At 41.5% G+C, this 18392-nt stretch overlaps 5 protein-coding genes across 5 annotated transcripts; 1 reads left to right on the top strand and 4 right to left on the bottom strand.

Annotated features, from left to right (window-relative positions):
• Nucleotides 1-4922: 4922 nt before the first annotated feature.
• LOC308098152 (histone H3.2) lies at nucleotides 4923-5333 on the bottom strand (the record flags this gene model as incomplete). Its single annotated transcript, XM_080446394.1, has 1 exon — nucleotides 4923-5333. The coding sequence occupies one exon, from the start codon at nucleotides 5331-5333 to the stop codon at nucleotides 4923-4925; it is 411 nt and encodes a 136-aa protein (XP_080302520.1).
• A 437-nt stretch (nucleotides 5334-5770) lies between these two features.
• On the top strand, nucleotides 5771-6154 carry LOC308098548 (histone H2A-like; the record flags this gene model as incomplete). Its single annotated transcript, XM_080446946.1, has 1 exon — nucleotides 5771-6154. One exon carries the CDS (start codon nucleotides 5771-5773, stop codon nucleotides 6152-6154), a length of 384 nt encoding a protein of 127 aa, XP_080303072.1.
• An 891-nt stretch (nucleotides 6155-7045) lies between these two features.
• On the bottom strand, nucleotides 7046-7657 carry LOC308098749 (histone H1-like; the record flags this gene model as incomplete). Its single annotated transcript, XM_080447180.1, has 1 exon — nucleotides 7046-7657. One exon carries the CDS (start codon nucleotides 7655-7657, stop codon nucleotides 7046-7048), a length of 612 nt encoding a protein of 203 aa, XP_080303306.1.
• Nucleotides 7658-11949: 4292 nt separating this feature from the next.
• On the bottom strand, nucleotides 11950-12576 carry LOC308098776 (histone H4). Its single transcript, XM_080447207.1, has one exon. The coding sequence runs from the start codon at nucleotides 12409-12411 to the stop codon at nucleotides 12100-12102; it is 312 nt and encodes a 103-aa protein (XP_080303333.1). The 5' UTR covers nucleotides 12412-12576; the 3' UTR covers nucleotides 11950-12099.
• A 1027-nt stretch (nucleotides 12577-13603) lies between these two features.
• LOC308098759 (histone H2A) lies at nucleotides 13604-14601 on the bottom strand. Its single transcript, XM_080447190.1, has one exon. It carries the CDS (start codon nucleotides 14596-14598, stop codon nucleotides 14212-14214), a length of 387 nt encoding a protein of 128 aa, XP_080303316.1. The 5' UTR covers nucleotides 14599-14601; the 3' UTR covers nucleotides 13604-14211.
• Between the last annotated feature and the right edge of the window lie 3791 nt (nucleotides 14602-18392).

The raw sequence follows: 18392 nt of genomic DNA, 5'->3' as shown, positions 1-18392 counted from the left end.
GATTGGTGTGTGTTGCAATAAATACATGAAATGGAAGTGCTTGGATTCAATTTACATAATTTGTTATCCGTGTGTCACTAGAATAGCTCAAAACAAAACAGAATGCTGTTCAAAGGTATAGGGCTCAGCCTATAATTGATATGACAAAAATAATGAATTTGTAGTTTATTAGTTTGATCTGACAGTTGTTTAAAAACAATTGGGGAACTTTATTGATATATCTTAATTTTTTTTCTGTCTTCAACAAACGGCTGTTTTAGTTTTTTTTCTTTCTTTATTGAGGCATTTGAACCTGTTTATTGAGATGTTTTTGACTTTTGAACCTAGCACCTTTTGGTTTATAAACCTTTGACCTTATTGCTCACGCCATGCTATAGGGAGAATATGCAAGTGAGAATGAGATACTTAGCCCTTCGCTTTACAGGTTGCTGATCCGGGCCATGATCTGGTCTGGGCAGTGGTTCTGCAGCAGAAGAGCAGATACAGAAACTGTGCAAGCATTTGCATGTATGTGGAAATGAACGGATATAGAATCTACACCAGAGCTGAGCAGTAAATAGAAACGCGAGGTTAAGTCGGACCCAAAATAATTGAAAATCTTTGGTCGGACTCGGACCAATGTTGAGAACGGACTCAATGTGTGCAACCTCAGGATGATTCCAGGACTATCCAATCAAAATAAAATAAAAAATACAAACACAACCCCAATCGGCGATTTACATTTTAAATGACAAATACTACAAAGCTGGAGCGTTAAGACTGGAAATTATAATGCGCTCTAAGTGATATACTGTAGGTCCTACAGTATTTATCTTAAAACGATTAAGATGGTAGCTAAATGTTGAATTTGACTGAGTTATATAGGTCCCAAAATCTTCCATCTGCCTCCATTATAAATCTCTGAACTTTTAAAGGAGTACAATTCTAAAACTATGAAACATTTCAAAGATTCCTTTTCAGGCAAACATGTCCACGGTAAGATGAACATTTTAAAGTTTGAATGGGGGTTCTAGGTGCACGTAAGTGGGACTAGTTGCCTCCAAAGTTTGTACTTTTTCCCCAGTTTAAATATCCATTGCCATTGACAATGCATTGGGCGCTTAAAGTTAAATATTTCAAAAACTACAATCATTTCAAAGTAAAACATCTCAAGGATGCATGTCCACAGTAAGATGGAATTTTTGAACTGTGAATGGAGTTTCTAGGTGAAAGTGTTTTTTTTTAGGTCCCAAAATCCTCCATAGGCCTCCATTATAAATCTCTGAACTTTTAAAGGAGTACAATTCAAAAACTATGAAACATTTCAAAGATTCCTTTTCAGGCAAACGTGTCCACAGTAAGATGAACATTTTAAAGTTTGAATGGGGGTTCTAGGTGTAAGTATGTAGGTCGGACTATAGTAGCCTGCCAAAATGTGTACTTTTCCCCCAGTTTAAATGAGAGAAATACTTACCCTTATGATTTGGCTGTTTAACCAGTGCTCTGTGCAACAATTCTGAATAAATGCCCATATATGGGTTTGTACCCTTCATGTCTGAGTCTTAGAGGGTTATAGCAAGTGATATGTTTTGGTTAAAACAAAAAGTTTGTTAAAAGGTTAAAGCACTATATATATCTTGATAGTAATCATTGCACTATATATATCTTGAAAGTAATCATTGCCATAGAGTATTTGTTTAGTAAAAATAGATACCAATAAAATTGGTATCTCGACCTGAAAATGTGTTTTCTGTGTAATAAAGAGCTGGAGAGACATGGAGACTCCTGTTACTGAACAAACACTCCAGCCAGTACTATCAGAATATAGAGCTATTTAACACTTATTTTAACCAAAGAAAATCACTTAACCCATTAAAACCAGGAAAGCATCTTTGTCATTTGGCTATTCAAGAATAGCAGATATACAAGCTCTACAAGATCTACAAGCTCATAGCACAAAGTGACACGCTATAGCGTGTCACTTTGTGCTATGAGCTTGTAGATCTGCTATTTTGGAAAAATCGTGACAATTTTGGCAAATCTTTGAATATAATACATTTTATAACATAAACAATGTTTGCTTCTGGGGGTCCCTGGAACAACATATTTTGAGATGGGGGTCCACGGCCAAATACATATAATGTTGGGGGTTCTTGACATGAAAAAGCTTGAGGAGCTTGATATAGTAACATATAGGTTATAGAATTTAGAAGGCATTTGTAGAATCAGCCTCAGATCTTAATGGTTTAAAAGAAGAACACCATACATGCTTTTCAGGGAAACGGCAAGGATATAAACTAATACAGTCATGTGACTTATTTCCATTGTGGTCCTTGGTCTGAGACAAACAAAAGCTTGGTTCCTGTGGTTGAGAAATAATGATGTCACTATGACCAACCCAGTGAATTTCAGAATTTCTATTACTAATTATTATCTTTGCAGATCAAATTAGGGTAAACATCCTGATTTATTTTCTCCCCCTCGTTTCTCTGTTGATGCCATTTGACCTGTCATAAGGGACAGTCTGACAGTTTTCACATGGCTTTATATTTTGCATTCCCTTCCCAAGCAACCTGGTGCAATTATTTGCTAACAGATCTAACCATTTTAAATGCTATTATTGTTGGGAGTATATCGATGTGGTAATTATGTAACTAGCCTAGGTTGTTACTAACGTTAGTGGGAGAAAACAGACACCGATGGGTCTCAAATAGTTGGACATGTAGTGTATAAACTATTGTACATTGCTCATAAAATAGATGTGTACGCTACTACGCTATTGCCATATTGATAGAAATAGCTGCCACGGGTTGTGAGTTTGGGGGGAAAAATCTCGTTTTATGGAGTACTGCTGTACTCAGATTTGGCTCAACTAATGAACTCGTTCATGCTATTCATCAAAAATGTGGAATGCCCTATCAAAAGGAGTAAAGTGTGACGGTGGCCAACTGTCACATTTAACTTGCCCAGTTATACTCAAATATGGCACAGGGAGTTTGTTAATTGCTTGCATTGGGTTCACAACAATAAAATATAAGGTTACACTGTTTAAAGTGCAGGGTGCGAAATTATTGTGAAACCCAAATTGAGCAATTATATTTGTCGACTACGCCACCTTTGTTTGAGGGGAAGGTCCCCTAAATATCTCTATATATATATATATATATATATATATATATATATATATTAACACTTCATTTTAAGGCTACACACAGGTTCGAGCTAATACCAGGTAATGTTTCTGAGAACACAATAAAACCTTGCTTGAGAGAATCTGACACGGAAACAGTTTGTATAAAAAGTACATTTATTGGTCCCTTGACACCGGCTTCTTCGCCATAAAATACATACAAAACCATAAATCAAATATACACCTAAAAATCCCTATCCTCCTATGACGTCAAATAAACGAACTAACCTACAATCAAATATACTACTAAAATCCTATGACAGTGGTGCAAATTAGCAGCGTGCAAATACTAGCAAATCATGTGTTCCAATTACTTCAGAAGTAAAGTGACAATGCTAATAAAGTGCTAAATACTCATCAAAAAGGCATCAAAAGTTCAAGTGTCCAATGTGGGGGTTTTGTAGCTTATGCCAGGAATCTTCGTCATGCGCTCTTCACGTCATCGCCTGAAATTACAGAAACTGGAACCAGTTCATCTATTCATAGGTAATACATTGCAATAGCTCTGGGGTAGTGGTTATAAAAGTTAGCGTTGCGTGGTCAGGTACTTACTCCCGAGGCAGGAATTACCCTGCCTACTGATGGAGTTGCGTGTGCAACGCTATCGCCACTGCCCCGCCGCTGTTCGCTCCAATTCCTTCTCCACTCCTTATGGTGGTGCGCTCACTCGTCTGGCTCGCTCGTCCTCCGTCCCCTCCGACACTCTCTCGGTTCCAACAGCTCCTTCTCTCCGTTGTGCCTTCACCTCTCTGTATACTCTGCACCTCGAGCTCCGGTGGTTTCACCTTCACCTGGCTCAACACACAATCTAGCTCCGGTGGTTTGTCGTCACCTGGCACTCACACCTCTATAGCTCTGGTGGTTCATTCACACCTGGCTCACACCTCCTCTGTGTGTGTTCTCTCTTCAGTGTCTCTCCTTTGAATGAGGCCACGCTCTCCTTTATAGCGGGGAAGCTCCGCCCAGCTCTGCTCTCACTGGTCGCCTTTCGGGTTCGGTCATTGCCACAGCTGTCAGTGTTCAAGTACTCAGGGCAGTGGAATGTGACCCAGGGACCAACAAACAATTATTGCACATACAGAAACGAAAAATAATATAATGAAATCATCACATACATGCTTTAAGGGTTTAAATATGATTAATGCACAAACAAATAAATTACAGAAAAATAATTAGCAATACCCCTTTTTCGACCCTGTCACAAAAGGAGTGTAAAACCCTACTCACTTTCAAAACTGCCCTAAAGATACACCTTCAGGAGGCTGCAATTCGAAAATGGCCCCTGTCTAAGTCTTAACCTACCCCCCCCCTCTTTCAGCTTCTTTTGTATATTTTTTTGTTCTCTCTTCATACCAGTAACCTGATTGTATGACATTCTGTATAGTAGTGTGTATATCTGTCTGTCTCTTATATGTCATCATGATTTGTGTGCATGGGGTTCTCATCTTAAACAAGCTGCGTGCTTAACTGAGTCTTCCAGTTTAGTAGACCTTGTATTGTGAATTTGTACTTCCATGTACTGTGATTCTCATGTCTTACTAAATAAAAGTACATCAATCAATCAATACTAGAAGCCCATTACTTTGGACACCATATGTTTAACATTGAAGGCTCATGTGAAACTGAAAGCTTGGCATTAACTTGAACTCAGTCTATAATAACCTAGTTTATAAAGTGGAAAATGCTCTTTAAAATAATTAGATGGGTGGCTCTTAAAAGAGCCGTTTTGGGGTTCTGACAGTGACAGGAAGGTTTAAGCACGTTCGCCACGGATACGACGGGCCAGCTGGATGTCTTTGGGCATGATGGTCACCCTCTTGGCGTGAATGGCGCACAGGTTGGTGTCTTCAAACAGACCTACCAGATAAGCCTCAGCTGACTCCTGGAGAGCCATGACAGCAGAGCTCTGGAAGCGCAGGTCGGTTTTGAAGTCCTGGGCAATCTCCCTCACCAGGCGCTGGAAGGGCAGCTTGCGGATCAGCAGCTCGGTAGATTTCTGATAACGACGGATCTCCCTCAAAGCCACTGTACCGGGACGGTAACGGTGAGGCTTCTTCACTCCACCGGTTGCCGGTGCGCTCTTACGAGCGGCCTTGGTGGCGAGCTGCTTCCTTGGCGCTTTGCCACCGGTGGACTTGCGAGCGGTCTGCTTAGTTCTTGCCATCTTTCACTGTCTGTATTTTTAGAGTTAGAAGTTGTGATGAATTGAGCGCAAACTCCTGCTCTTTATCCCAGCGGCTCTGAGACGCCGTCTTTCTCTGATTGGTCTCTGCTCAGGAACCTCCTTGTTTGGGGAGGAACCACAGTTTAGACTGGGAGGAACCGATCGCGCCATGAGTCTAGTACTGATTGGTGGGGCGCTCATACACAGTCAGCCCGCGCTCTCATTCATGGTCAGGAACCTCCTTCTCTGGGAGGAACCGTTCACGCCACTAGTAGTGATTGGAGGGGAGCTCATACACACTCACCCCGCGCTTTCATTCATATTGGTGATTGGTGGGGCGCCCACAGACAGCACTGAGTTGAAGATATAAAAGGTTTCGTGTTCCTATCCTCCAGCACATTTCTTCGTAATCTATCTCAAGAAATAAAACTAAAAAGATGTCAGGACGAGGCAAAACCGGCGGAAAGACCAGGGTGAAGTCTAAGACCCGCTCATCTCGTGCTGGGCTCCAGTTCCCCGTGGGACGTGTCCACAGGCTGCTGCGTAAAGGAAACTATGCTCAGCGTGTCGGTGCCGGCGCCCCGGTCTATTTGGCGGCTGTTCTCGAGTACCTGACCGCTGAGATTCTAGAGCTGGCTGGAAACGCTGCCCGTGACAACAAGAAGTCTCGCATCATCCCCCGTCATCTCCAGCTGGCCGTCCGCAACGACGAGGAACTCAACAGACTGTTGGGTGGAGTGACCATCGCTCAGGGAGGTGTGCTGCCCAACATCCAGGCTGTCCTGCTCCCCAAGAAGACCGAGAAAGCCGCCAAGAAATAGATTTACTCACTCAATTTGTTTGACAACCCCCACAAAGGCTCTTTTAAGAGCCGCCCACAGTTTCTATACAAGAGCTAATTCTATTTACCATGGGACTCCTCATATCCCTTCGTGGTTGAAAGGCTGGTGATCATTAAATAACATACAGTACTATTGCCAAATGCAAGAAACGTTTAGTTAGGGTCTAGGCTACACCCCTTGCTTATAGAGGACAAGGTATTGCATAATGTTAATAAGCTAAAGATGCAATTTTGTCAGTTCAATTATATTTTCGTAGAATGCTGCAATACGTGTAGTATTGTATTATGTCTATAGCTAAATATAACATGTAGGCCTACTATAGCCATGGTTCACATGACGCAGGGCTAGGCCTACTATAATGTGTATTACATATGCCCACAATCACCCATTACGTGGACAGACCTAACAATCATACCCGATGCTTTCAACAGTTTATTCTTGTATGTGTCGAATGTTTAAATGGAACACAGTCGAGTTTATCCATGTTGTTGCTTTTTGTTGCAGTTATTTTTAATGAAGTATATGCAATTATTAAATTCCTAACCATTTCTGCCTTCTGTCGACAACGCCAGGAATGGCTTTAACATTATGCTGCTCTGATCATTTCCTCTTTTGACATGCTATATATGCGCTTCATACATATTGATTATGGGGATTGTGGTATTGGTGCATTTCGGATAGATAGTCGTCCCCCGTAATTATCACAAGGCTCAATTTCTGATTATAACCAGAGTTCATACATTTCTAATCACAGTCAATCAGTCCTCACTGCAGATCAAGTCTAATGTACAAAGGAACTTTCTTTAAATAAAGTTGTGGGTGGCTCTTAAAAGAGCCGTTGTGGGGTTAAACAGGCTGTTGTGAGGATATTTACTTCTTCTTAGCGGCTGTCTTCTTAGGTTTCGCCGCCTTGGGCTTTGCTGCCTTCTTGGCTGGTGCTTTCTTGGCGGCAACGGGCTTCTTCACCTTCTTGGGACTCTTGGTTGCCTTCTTGGGGCTCTTGGCTGCTGGTTTCTTTGCAGCTGCAGGCTTCTTTGCCTTCATGGGGGATTTCTTAGCGGCCACGGGCTTCTTGGCTGCTGCCTTCTTGGGAGATTTCTTTGCCGCGGCGGGTTTCTTGGCTGCCGGCTTCTTGGGTTTGACTGCCTTCTTGACGGGTGTCTTTGCCTTCACTGCTTCCTTGTTCATCTTGAAAGAGCCAGATGCGCCAGTGCCTTTGATCTGAACCAGGGTGCCCTTTGTTACTAGGCTCTTGACGGCGATCTTGACGCGGGCCTTGTTCTTCTCGACATCGTAGCCACCGGCAGCCAGAGCTTTCTTGACTGCAGCCAGGGACACGCCACTCCGTTCCTTGGAGGCGGACACGGCCTTGACGACAAGCTCAGCGACGCTGGGGCCGGTCTTCTTGGGTCGGGGGGCTGTCTTCTTCTTGGCTGCTTTAGCCGGGGAGGCTGCAGCTGGAGCTGGGGCGACTTCTGCCATTCTCTTCTGATTCGTATTTCAGATGCACTGAACTAAAGTCTGAGTGGAGACTGTTGGTGGCAAAGTGGAGGGGGTGGATCTTAAAGGATGTGTGAGAACCATGTAGACTCAACCCACTAGGTCAGCCCTCTCTGTGCTGCAGAATACTGAAACGGTTGTGTTTTCTCTACAACTAAAACTAAATAGAATACATACAAAGAAATAGATCAAAGTCAAACAAAAAATGGAGCAGATAGCAGATAAGTTTAGCTTCATAATCAAATCATGTGGAGAGCTGAGGAGTCCTTTGTTTTGTTTAGGGACGTTGGAAACCACATATACACCATTACTAGGAGAGTAGTTTGCCAACTTTCCTCTATCATTTGTCTTTTACAATAGTTTTAACATACAATACCCTGTTCCATATTTGCTGCAGAGCAAGCTGAGATGTCTGGGTTTGGAATAAAAGTAAAACAGGTCGTTTGTGGCAAAGCGGTTTGTTTTTAAATTACAACTTGTCAGTGTCTGCAAACACAACTGTTGGCCCTGTGGCATGGAGGACACCTTTATCTGGCTCTGCTAAGCTCTTGTTTTGTGATTAATTATGAGAAACCTGGCATGTTTCAGTTCATTTCACACTTAAATGTATCTATATTCAAGGAGCAAGCTTCACTTTTTACACTCATTTACACAACTTTTCATTACACCATTTACACCAAAAATATGACATACTACAAAATGTAAATTTGATAAAAACACAACACAACATTTGCAGGCAACTTATATAGCACATTCATACCCAGATTGCATACTATCTTACACACACACACACACACACACACACACACACACACACACACACACACTATATATATATATATATATATATATATATATATATATATATATATATATATATATATATATATATATATATATATATATATAGCTATCCGGTCAAGATGTGCGTGTTTTAACAAGCCCAATTAGGAGGATTCTTGTATCATGTTGTATTATAATAGTATGTGTTTGTTTGATCACTGTTTGTGATAACTTGCATGGTTGTATGGGGGAGCAGATATCCTCATTATCCTGTTTGTTTGAGTGACTAAGGTCTGAATGTTGGTATCTCTAGTCTACAAGGCTGAGAGTTTCAGACAAGAGCACAGCAGAGGATGCACACCGATAGTAAATACAATTGGGTATCAGCAAGAAGTTAAATGTACATGAACTGGCAACACTGACATCGAAACGAAATATGGCAATTAATGCCATAACTTCAGTTGTTGTTACTGTTCCTACCTAATCTGCTGCATGTAGACGTTGTTCACATACAGTTAGGTGGCAGCTACTGAAAAAATGCTGTTGGTGATGCACGTGTACATAGGCTGATGTTCCCTTTTTTTTAAATTGTATTACGTTTTATCATTATTATTGTTGCTATTGTTGTCTATGCTGCTGCATTGTCTGAAGGAAGACAGACACAAATAAGTTACAACAAAATATTATGTGTACTTGGGTCTGCTAGGAGCTCGAACATGTATAGGCTACTAAAAGTTTGACGGCTAGATTGTTTTGAATGTATAAATGAATGTTAATTCTGCCATCATTCCCATCTTCCTTTTCACTCCATTGTTTTGTCATGTATGCCAAATAGATAGATTGCAAATCAGAGTAATGACATTCAGCCAGAGCTTTCTTGACTGCAGCCAGGGACACGCCACTCCGTTCCTTGGAGGCGGACACGGCCTTGACGACAAGCTCAGCGACGCTGGGGCCGGTCTTCTTGGGTCGGGGGGCTGTCTTCTTCTTGGCTGCTTTAGCCGGGGAGGCTGCAGCTGGAGCTGGGGCGACTTCTGCCATTCTCTTCTGATTCGTATTTCAGATGCACTGAACTAAAGTCTGAGTGGAGACTGTTGGTGGCAAAGTGGAGGGGGTGGATCTTAAAGGATGTGTGAGAACCATGTAGACTCAACCCACTAGGTCAGCCCTCTCTGTGCTGCAGAATACTGAAACGGTTGTGTTTTCTCTACAACTAAAACTAAATAGAATACATACAAAGAAATAGATCAAAGTCAAACAAAAAATGGAGCAGATAGCAGATAAGTTTAGCTTCATAATCAAATCATGTGGAGAGCTGAGGAGTCCTTTGTTTTGTTTAGGGACGTTGGAAACCACATATACACCATTACTAGGAGAGTAGTTTGCCAACTTTCCTCTATCATTTGTCTTTTACAATAGTTTTAACATACAATACCCTGTTCCATATTTGCTGCAGAGCAAGCTGAGATGTCTGGGTTTGGAATAAAAGTAAAACAGGTCGTTTGTGGCAAAGCGGTTTGTTTTTAAATTACAACTTGTCAGTGTCTGCAAACACAACTGTTGGCCCTGTGGCATGGAGGACACCTTTATCTGGCTCTGCTAAGCTCTTGTTTTGTGATTAATTATGAGAAACCTGGCATGTTTCAGTTCATTTCACACTTAAATGTATCTATATTCAAGGAGCAAGCTTCACTTTTTACACTCATTTACACAACTTTTCATTACACCATTTACACCAAAAATATGACATACTACAAAATGTAAATTTGATAAAAACACAACACAACATTTGCAGGCAACTTATATAGCACATTCATACCCAGATTGCATACTATCTTACACACACACACACACACACACACACACACACACACACACACACACACACACACACACACACACTATATATATATATATATATATATATATATATATATATATATATATATATATATATATATATATATATATATATATATATATATATATATATATATATATATAGCTATCCGGTCAAGATGTGCGTGTTTTAACAAGCCCAATTAGGAGGATTCTTGTATCATGTTGTATTATAATAGTATGTGTTTGTTTGATCACTGTTTGTGATAACTTGCATGGTTGTATGGGGGAGCAGATATCCTCATTATCCTGTTTGTTTGAGTGACTAAGGTCTGAATGTTGGTATCTCTAGTCTACAAGGCTGAGAGTTTCAGACAAGAGCACAGCAGAGGATGCACACCGATAGTAAATACAATTGGGTATCAGCAAGAAGTTAAATGTACATGAACTGGCAACACTGACATCGAAACGAAATATGGCAATTAATGCCATAACTTCAGTTGTTGTTACTGTTCCTACCTAATCTGCTGCATGTAGACGTTGTTCACATACAGTTAGGTGGCAGCTACTGAAAAAATGCTGTTGGTGATGCACGTGTACATAGGCTGATGTTCCCTTTTTTTTAAATTGTATTACGTTTTATCATTATTATTGTTGCTATTGTTGTCTATGCTGCTGCATTGTCTGAAGGAAGACAGACACAAATAAGTTACAACAAAATATTATGTGTACTTGGGTCTGCTAGGAGCTCGAACATGTATAGGCTACTAAAAGTTTGACGGCTAGATTGTTTTGAATGTATAAATGAATGTTAATTCTGCCATCATTCCCATCTTCCTTTTCACTCCATTGTTTTGTCATGTATGCCAAATAGATAGATTGCAAATCAGAGTAATGACATTCAGCCAGCATATTAATATGGCATCAAAATAGATTGAGCAATTCTATACCCAACTAAAATAATGTAGCACTAATCATTGCTGATAGTGTAGAGATGAATAATACCATAGAGTAATGTTTTTCCATTTTGTTTGTATGGCCGTTTCAGTTTACAGCACTTTTTAGTTGGTGATACCAAAATATAGTTAGTGAATCAACACTTTCTTGAAAAGATGGGTGGTCCTTAAAAGGACCTTTGTGTTCATAGTAGACGACACAGTTTATTTGGAGCTGGTGTACTTGGTGACAGCCTTGGTGCCCTCAGACACGGCGTGCATGGCCAGCTCACCGGGGAGCAGCAGGCGGACGGCGGTCTGAATCTCCCTGGATGAGATGGTGCGGCGCTTGTTATAGTGAGACAGTTTGGAGGCTTCACCGGCGATGCGCTCAAAGATGTCGTTTACAAAGGAGTTCATGATGCCCATAGCCTTGGAGGAGTTACAGGTGTCAGTTTCTGCATAATGTTTTCCCGCCTACATGATCCATTGTCCCGCTAAAATATAGACTAGGAATAAAGTGTAATAATTTAGGAAAAATCTATATTCTAATTGGAATTCATATTTATTCCACGCTCCAGACCAGTTGTACTTTTCTTGTTAAGAGACATGATGCATCATGTTCACATATTTCCCTGATCCAACCCTGCTGCCTGATATATAGATGAAAACAGGCAGGCTATCTTGGCTGTTTATAAGCATTTATGGAAGATCACCATGTAACTGTATGGTATTTTATCTGAATAAGAGTTACCTTAAACCGTTAACGTTTCGTTGTTGGAATTAACTCTGTACAGAAAGTGTGGGCGGCTCTAAAAAGAGCCTTGGGGTTATTGTAGTTGGATCAATTGATGAGAAGTCAGTAATTTATCCTCCGAAGCCGTACAGAGTACGTCCCTGTCTCTTCAGAGCATAGACGACATCCATGGCGGTCACAGTCTTTCTCTTGGCGTGCTCGGTGTAGGTGACGGCGTCACGGATCACGTTCTCCAGGAAAACCTTGAGGACACCACGGGTCTCCTCGTAGATCAGACCGGAGATACGCTTCACGCCGCCACGGCGAGCCAGACGGCGGATAGCGGGCTTAGTGATTCCCTGGATGTTATCACGAAGCACTTTGCGATGGCGCTTAGCGCCTCCTTTTCCGAGTCCTTTTCCTCCTTTGCCGCGGCCTGACATTATGTAGTAGTTGAAGATGCAGAAGTATCTCTCCGGCTTTCAGACATGCCTTTTTTATCTGTGTTCTGAGGACGTATAGGAAGACAGGCAGCCTGCTCTGCACTGGGCGTTGCCTAAAAAGCTGCAGCCCCACCCCCTTTATTCTGGGTTCTGCATGACAATGGCCTCTCCAATGGTTATATTGGGCATGGTTATAAAGCTGAGACTTGGTGGAAGTAATTAACTATTCCCACGTATCTAGTGTATACTAGCTGTAGAATACAACCCTCGTAGACGTATTTATGAATCTGACGTCTTCAATCTACGAGAGTTGTAGGGTTCACGCCCCATGGAGACCTGGACTTTCTGCACTATGCCCCATAGACACTCCAAACATGTACAAATGTGAAAATAAATGTGCTTAACCCCAAGCTCCAAATGTTAACTGGCTCTACGGGGTAGTAGTTTAATGTAATAATCCATATCTTTCAATGAAGAAGTGTTTTAATGCCGTCTGTGGCCGAACGCCATTTTTTCACCCTCGTTTACTTCCTGTTTACATTTAGTGTAATTCCGGGTTCCACCGGATGCGCCCCGTCACTACCCGTCACTACCGCGCATTGGGAACTTCCGATAGAATCGGCCACAGGCGGCATTAAAACACTTCTTTATTGAAATATATGGATTATTACATTAAACTACTACCCCGTAGGGCCAGTTAACATTTGGGGCTTGGGGTTAGCACCTTTATTTTCACATCTGTACATGTTTGGAGTGTCTACGGGGCATAGTGCAGAACGTCCAGGTCTCCATGGGGCGTGAACCCTACAACTCTCGTAGATTGAAGACATCAGAATCATAAATACGTCTACGAGGGTTGTATACTACAGCTAAGTGTATAGACCGCCGAAGTCTGACGTCATTTACACATCCTTTGTTTGTCTACCAAATTACTTCCGCAAACCTGGGGATGAACGAGTCACGTCAGGACTTCGGTGCTCTATACCATGTCAATTTAAGAATACCATATAAGCCAGGAATAGAGGCAGTGCATCTCCACCAAGCGGTGAACTGTGTGACACACACACACACACACACACACACACACACACACACACACACACACACACACACACACACATATATATATATATATATATATATATATATATATAGAGGACAGGGTACACCGGCCTCACTGCGGCGTGGGCGTTGCCCAAAACTGCAGCCCACCCATATGCGCACAAACATTTGATAAAATAGCCTATATAATTGTTTCCTTCATTGTTCTCGTTTTAGTCACACAATCCCTTAGTTTACAGTAATGTTGCATAGTCACCAGGCTATGCAACTACTTTAGCTGATTTATTTAATCCAAGTGCAATATATGTCCTCAACCTTTGGGCTTTTGGAAATCACTAAATACACGATGAATAAGATACGATTACCAAATGTTAACTTCATTAAGTGGGGTTTGATTAATCTAAAACATGTCTCCAGCGTTTTCTGGCGAAGGACCCCTTAGCCGAGAAAGAGTGAAGCTCTGACCCCACATGTACTGCAGATTACATTTTTTTTACATAGAAATATTTACACATCTGCAATAAATAAATCCATGCGTATTTGACTGATCTCCCCTCGTAATCCACTTGCCGATTACTGAGATTTGACGCATCAAGTCCCATCATGTAGAACATGAGATGTAATGTCATGAATGATGGTTGCTAATTGCTATAATGGCACTAGAATACTCTTCTTTATGAAATAGTGGGTGGCCCTTAAAAGAGCCTTTGTGGGATTCGTTAGTCGAATGAAGGAGCTTTATTTGGCTTTGGTAGCTTTCTCAGTCTTCTTGGGGAGCAAAACAGCCTGGATGTTGGGCAGCACACCGCCCTGAGCGATGGTCACTCCACCCAGCAATTTGTTCAACTCCTCGTCGTTGCGTACGGCCAGCTGGAGATGACGGGGGATGATACGAGTCTTCTTGTTGTCGCGGGCAGCGTTTCCAGCCAACTCGAGGATCTCAGCGGTCAGGTACTCGAGAACAGCCGCCAGATAGACGGGGGCTCCGGCACCGACACGCTGGGCATAGTTGCCTTTACGCAACAGTCTGTGAACACGACCCACGGGGAACTGAAGCCCTGCACGGGACGAGCGGGTCTTAGCCTTAGCCCTAGCCTTTCCGCCAGTTTTGCCTCTTCCTGACATGACTCTTCGGGGATCGCTTGCAAATTACGAAATAAACGTGAAACACCGGCTATATATTTAGCTTTAGTCACGCGTTGATTGGATAGTTACTCCTTCAGTTGTCTCGTCCAATCATGGTTCACAACAGCAGAGCGTGTTGATTGGTCAGTTACTCTGGCAGTTGTCTCGTCCAATCACAACAAATGCTCGCGTTGATTGGCCTGTTATTCCTTCAGTTGTTTCGTCCAATCACAACAGATGATCCTTGGTGTACTGTACAACATGTACTCACCCCTGAGATGTGTTGTGGATCAGTAGTATGTTAAAACCAATATTTATATAGAAACTGGAGAAACATATTTATACGAGTGCATCATACAGCTGGACCACATGATACAATTAAGTAAGTAACAACCCATCATGCTCTGTATTGACCTCGATTCAAAATGGCATGACAAAAAGATCCAAGTCAGTGGTTCTCAACCTTTTCTGGATCAGAGACCACTTGAAAACCTCAAAAGTGTTCGTGGTCCAACCATCTGACCACTTGTGTCAATGAATACTCCAGGGTTTAAGAAAAAGCAATATCACTATCACACTACTACTAAATCAAGTCCACTGGGGTAACTCACAGTCTCAGACTAATATCACATCAAAAGAGGGTCAAATGTGCATTCACACATGAAACAGAGGATTACCATGATTTGATTATTATCCGTAAACCCATGGTTCAATTGTCTATTTAATTGGCAGGTGTGGTGGTGGTGGTGGTATGACAAAAAGATGTATGATTCGTGAACAGGCTCATGGGAGTCCATAGTTCATTGTACACATGCTGGTTGAATGCTCATGCTGTCTTCTCCAATCATGGACCCCCTCAACTTGGCAAGTTCATCATCGAAGACTCAGCATCGAAGATTCAGACAAAGTTCCTCGCCCTTGCATTCATTTCATTCGTTTCATTTTTTTTCTTCATTTTCTTCAATTAAATCCATACACGCATATTGATTGGTATTGCGGTCCTTACTAGTAAATTGTCATTTGTAATTGGTTCTGGATAAGAATGTCTGCTAAACATGCCTTAATTGAAGGCCAGGGGTCATCATAATATAATATCATAATATGATGACCCCTGGCCTACAATTAAGGCATGTTTAGCAGAACATAGCTTTAGCAGCTAACATATTATGTCCGTACCCATGGCAAGACTTGGCCTTGTCTGTGTAAACATGTATTAGGAGTCCACTAGTACAGTGGTTCTCAAATTATGTTATTTTCAAGGACCCCCATAACTCTGAGAGTGTACAAATGGAACCATTTGTACACTCTCAGAGTTGCATGACTGTAATGGTCAGTTAGGGCTAGCTCTTTATGTGCTTCTGGTAATATTATTGTCCACTCATTTGCATGTCCATGGCAAACAATGTAGCCTATTTAGACAAAAATGTCCACCTACGACCCCTGTTGTAGGCCAATGGGAAATGGACCTCCCAGGAAGATGTATTTGTAGTTGCATATTCATAGTTGATCACTCAGTAATCCTTTAGCTTTCTGTCAAACATCATCATGGAAGAGCTGTCTGCAGAGCTGATTCCTCATAGAAATAATGCTTTGTATTATTGTAATAACACAAGCCTATTCAATAGCAGCTTTAATAAGATGTAAAACTGAAGCAAATGGTTGTTTTTACTGTCTGTTGGGAAAATGATCCGTTTTACTGCAACCATAGGTCTACCATGCCAGTAACCTGTAAGCTGATTGTATGACGTTCTGTATAGTAGTGTGTATATGGTCGATGCCTACACCCCTGCCCGACCACTTCGGTCTGCCACCTCGGGGCGACTGATTGCCTCGTCACTCAAGGGTCCTTCTGGCCGATCCACACGGTCACGACTCTTTTCTGTTCTGGCCCCACAGTGGTGGAATGAACTTCCCACTGATGTTAGGACAGCAGAGTCACTGCCCATATTTCGCCGCGGGCTGAAAACTCACCTCTTCAGGAAACACTACCCTTCCTCTCTGCCTGACCTACTTGTTGTTAACTAGTTGTACGAACGCTTGTTTTCTATTGCTGTATTGTTTATTGGATTATTGGATTGTTTATTGGATCTTGTTTAGTCGATTCACTTATTTGTTTTAGCTCATGCTCATTTGATTTAGCTATTTTGTCTCATACTGTTTAAGGAAATAGGTAGCTGATATATTGCACTTTTACCTTAGCGCTAGGTATACTCTTGGTTGCTTGTTTTTGCAGATAATGCACTAAAGACTTCTGGTGATTAGTAGTTTTCGTTCCCTACCTATGTTGAATGCACTTATTGTAAGTCGCTTTGGATAAAAGCGTCTGCTAAATGACTGTAATGTAATGTAATGTAATGTAATGTATAGTATATCTGTCTGTCTCTTATGTCATCATGATTTGTGTGCATGGGGATCTCATTTTAAACAAGCTTAGTGCTTTATGAGCCAATTCCAGTTTAGTAGACCTTGTATTTTGAATTTGTACTTCCATGTACTGTTCTCAAGTCTTACTAAATAACGTACATCAATCAATCAATACCATATGGCATGCTGCTGAAATGCAATTTCTTGTAGGCTGCAGGCTAATCATCACCATGTATTTGACTGCTGTTAGTCATTATGCATGCACGCACGCACACACGCACGCACGCACGCACGCACACACACACACAGCATGCATGCACACATACACGCATGCATGCACGCGCACGCGCACACACACACACACACACACACACACACACACACACACACACACACACACACACACACACACACACACACACACACACACACACACACACACACACACACAATCAAACATAAAGCAGAAAAAATAGGCAAACTAACAGGTCCATTTTCTCATCTTTTAATAACACATTCATATCTATGTTCTGTTTTGTTTACAAGGAGTTTTAAAACAAGTGTTGATGAGAGGACTAGAGGAATCAGGCAGGCAGAGGGTGAAAGTCCATATACTGTAAATACCACAGTGCCCCCACGTGGCCGGAGGGAGGCACTACAGAGACAATAACCTTTTCTCACATCGTCTCATCTTAGCTGTACATTGATAATCTTGTATTGTGTGTTTTCATTGGCCTGAATCTAACTATGCAATGCTAGAGTTCAAAGCCAGATAAGAGACTGGTCTTATTATGAAAGTCTTAACCAGCTACAGTGTTCACAATAGTAACCTAATAATAGCATCATTCCCAAATAATAATAATAATAATAAAAAAATATTGTCTTTTCATTTAATCTCTTAAGAAGACCCGAGTTTTATGTCCTGGTCATCCATGGTGGCACTGTTACATTTTAGTGCATTTAAATAAGACAGTGAGAGAAGGTTACACAATGCCCCCCTCTTTCTACCCCCACCCCTTCTGGCTCCAAGGCCAGCCAATAACAACAGGTCCTTTACTTTTTAAAATGACTCATTAGAAGAATGGAAATAGAAAAAAACTGCAAAGAATTTAGAAAGAGAAACGTTTTTGTCACCGCTATCGTTTAGCCAGGAGGAACCCCTCACAGGGCGCTCTAGCTCAGGAGTATTGTCTAATTTATGCTCCGTCTTAACAATGGTGTCAGGCGACGAAAATAGCAGCTCTACACTGCACGTTGCATCCATGACGTGTTGTGAGCTGTTTTCGCTGACACTGTCATGTAACGAAATATAAATCAGACTTGAGAGACAGAGAGAAACTAAGAGAAAGAAACAGAATTCTAAATGCATCCAAACACAACATATACAATCCTTTGTCATTTGGAGAAAAAAAAGCAATCAAAGAGTGAGA

The sequence above is a fragment of the Gymnoscopelus braueri genome, assembly GCF_963280865.1.
Source record: "Gymnoscopelus braueri genome assembly, chromosome: 13".
Taxonomy (NCBI): Eukaryota; Metazoa; Chordata; class Actinopteri; order Myctophiformes; family Myctophidae; genus Gymnoscopelus; species Gymnoscopelus braueri.
This window is presented reverse-complemented; position numbering and strand designations above follow the sequence as displayed.

Coding starts and splice junctions, on each gene's coding strand:
- LOC308098776 (XM_080447207.1), bottom strand. CDS start 12,411: ATGTCAGGCCGCGGCAAAGGAGGAAAAGGACTCGGAAAAGGAGGCGCT.
- LOC308098759 (XM_080447190.1), bottom strand. CDS start 14,598: ATGTCAGGAAGAGGCAAAACTGGCGGAAAGGCTAGGGCTAAGGCTAAG.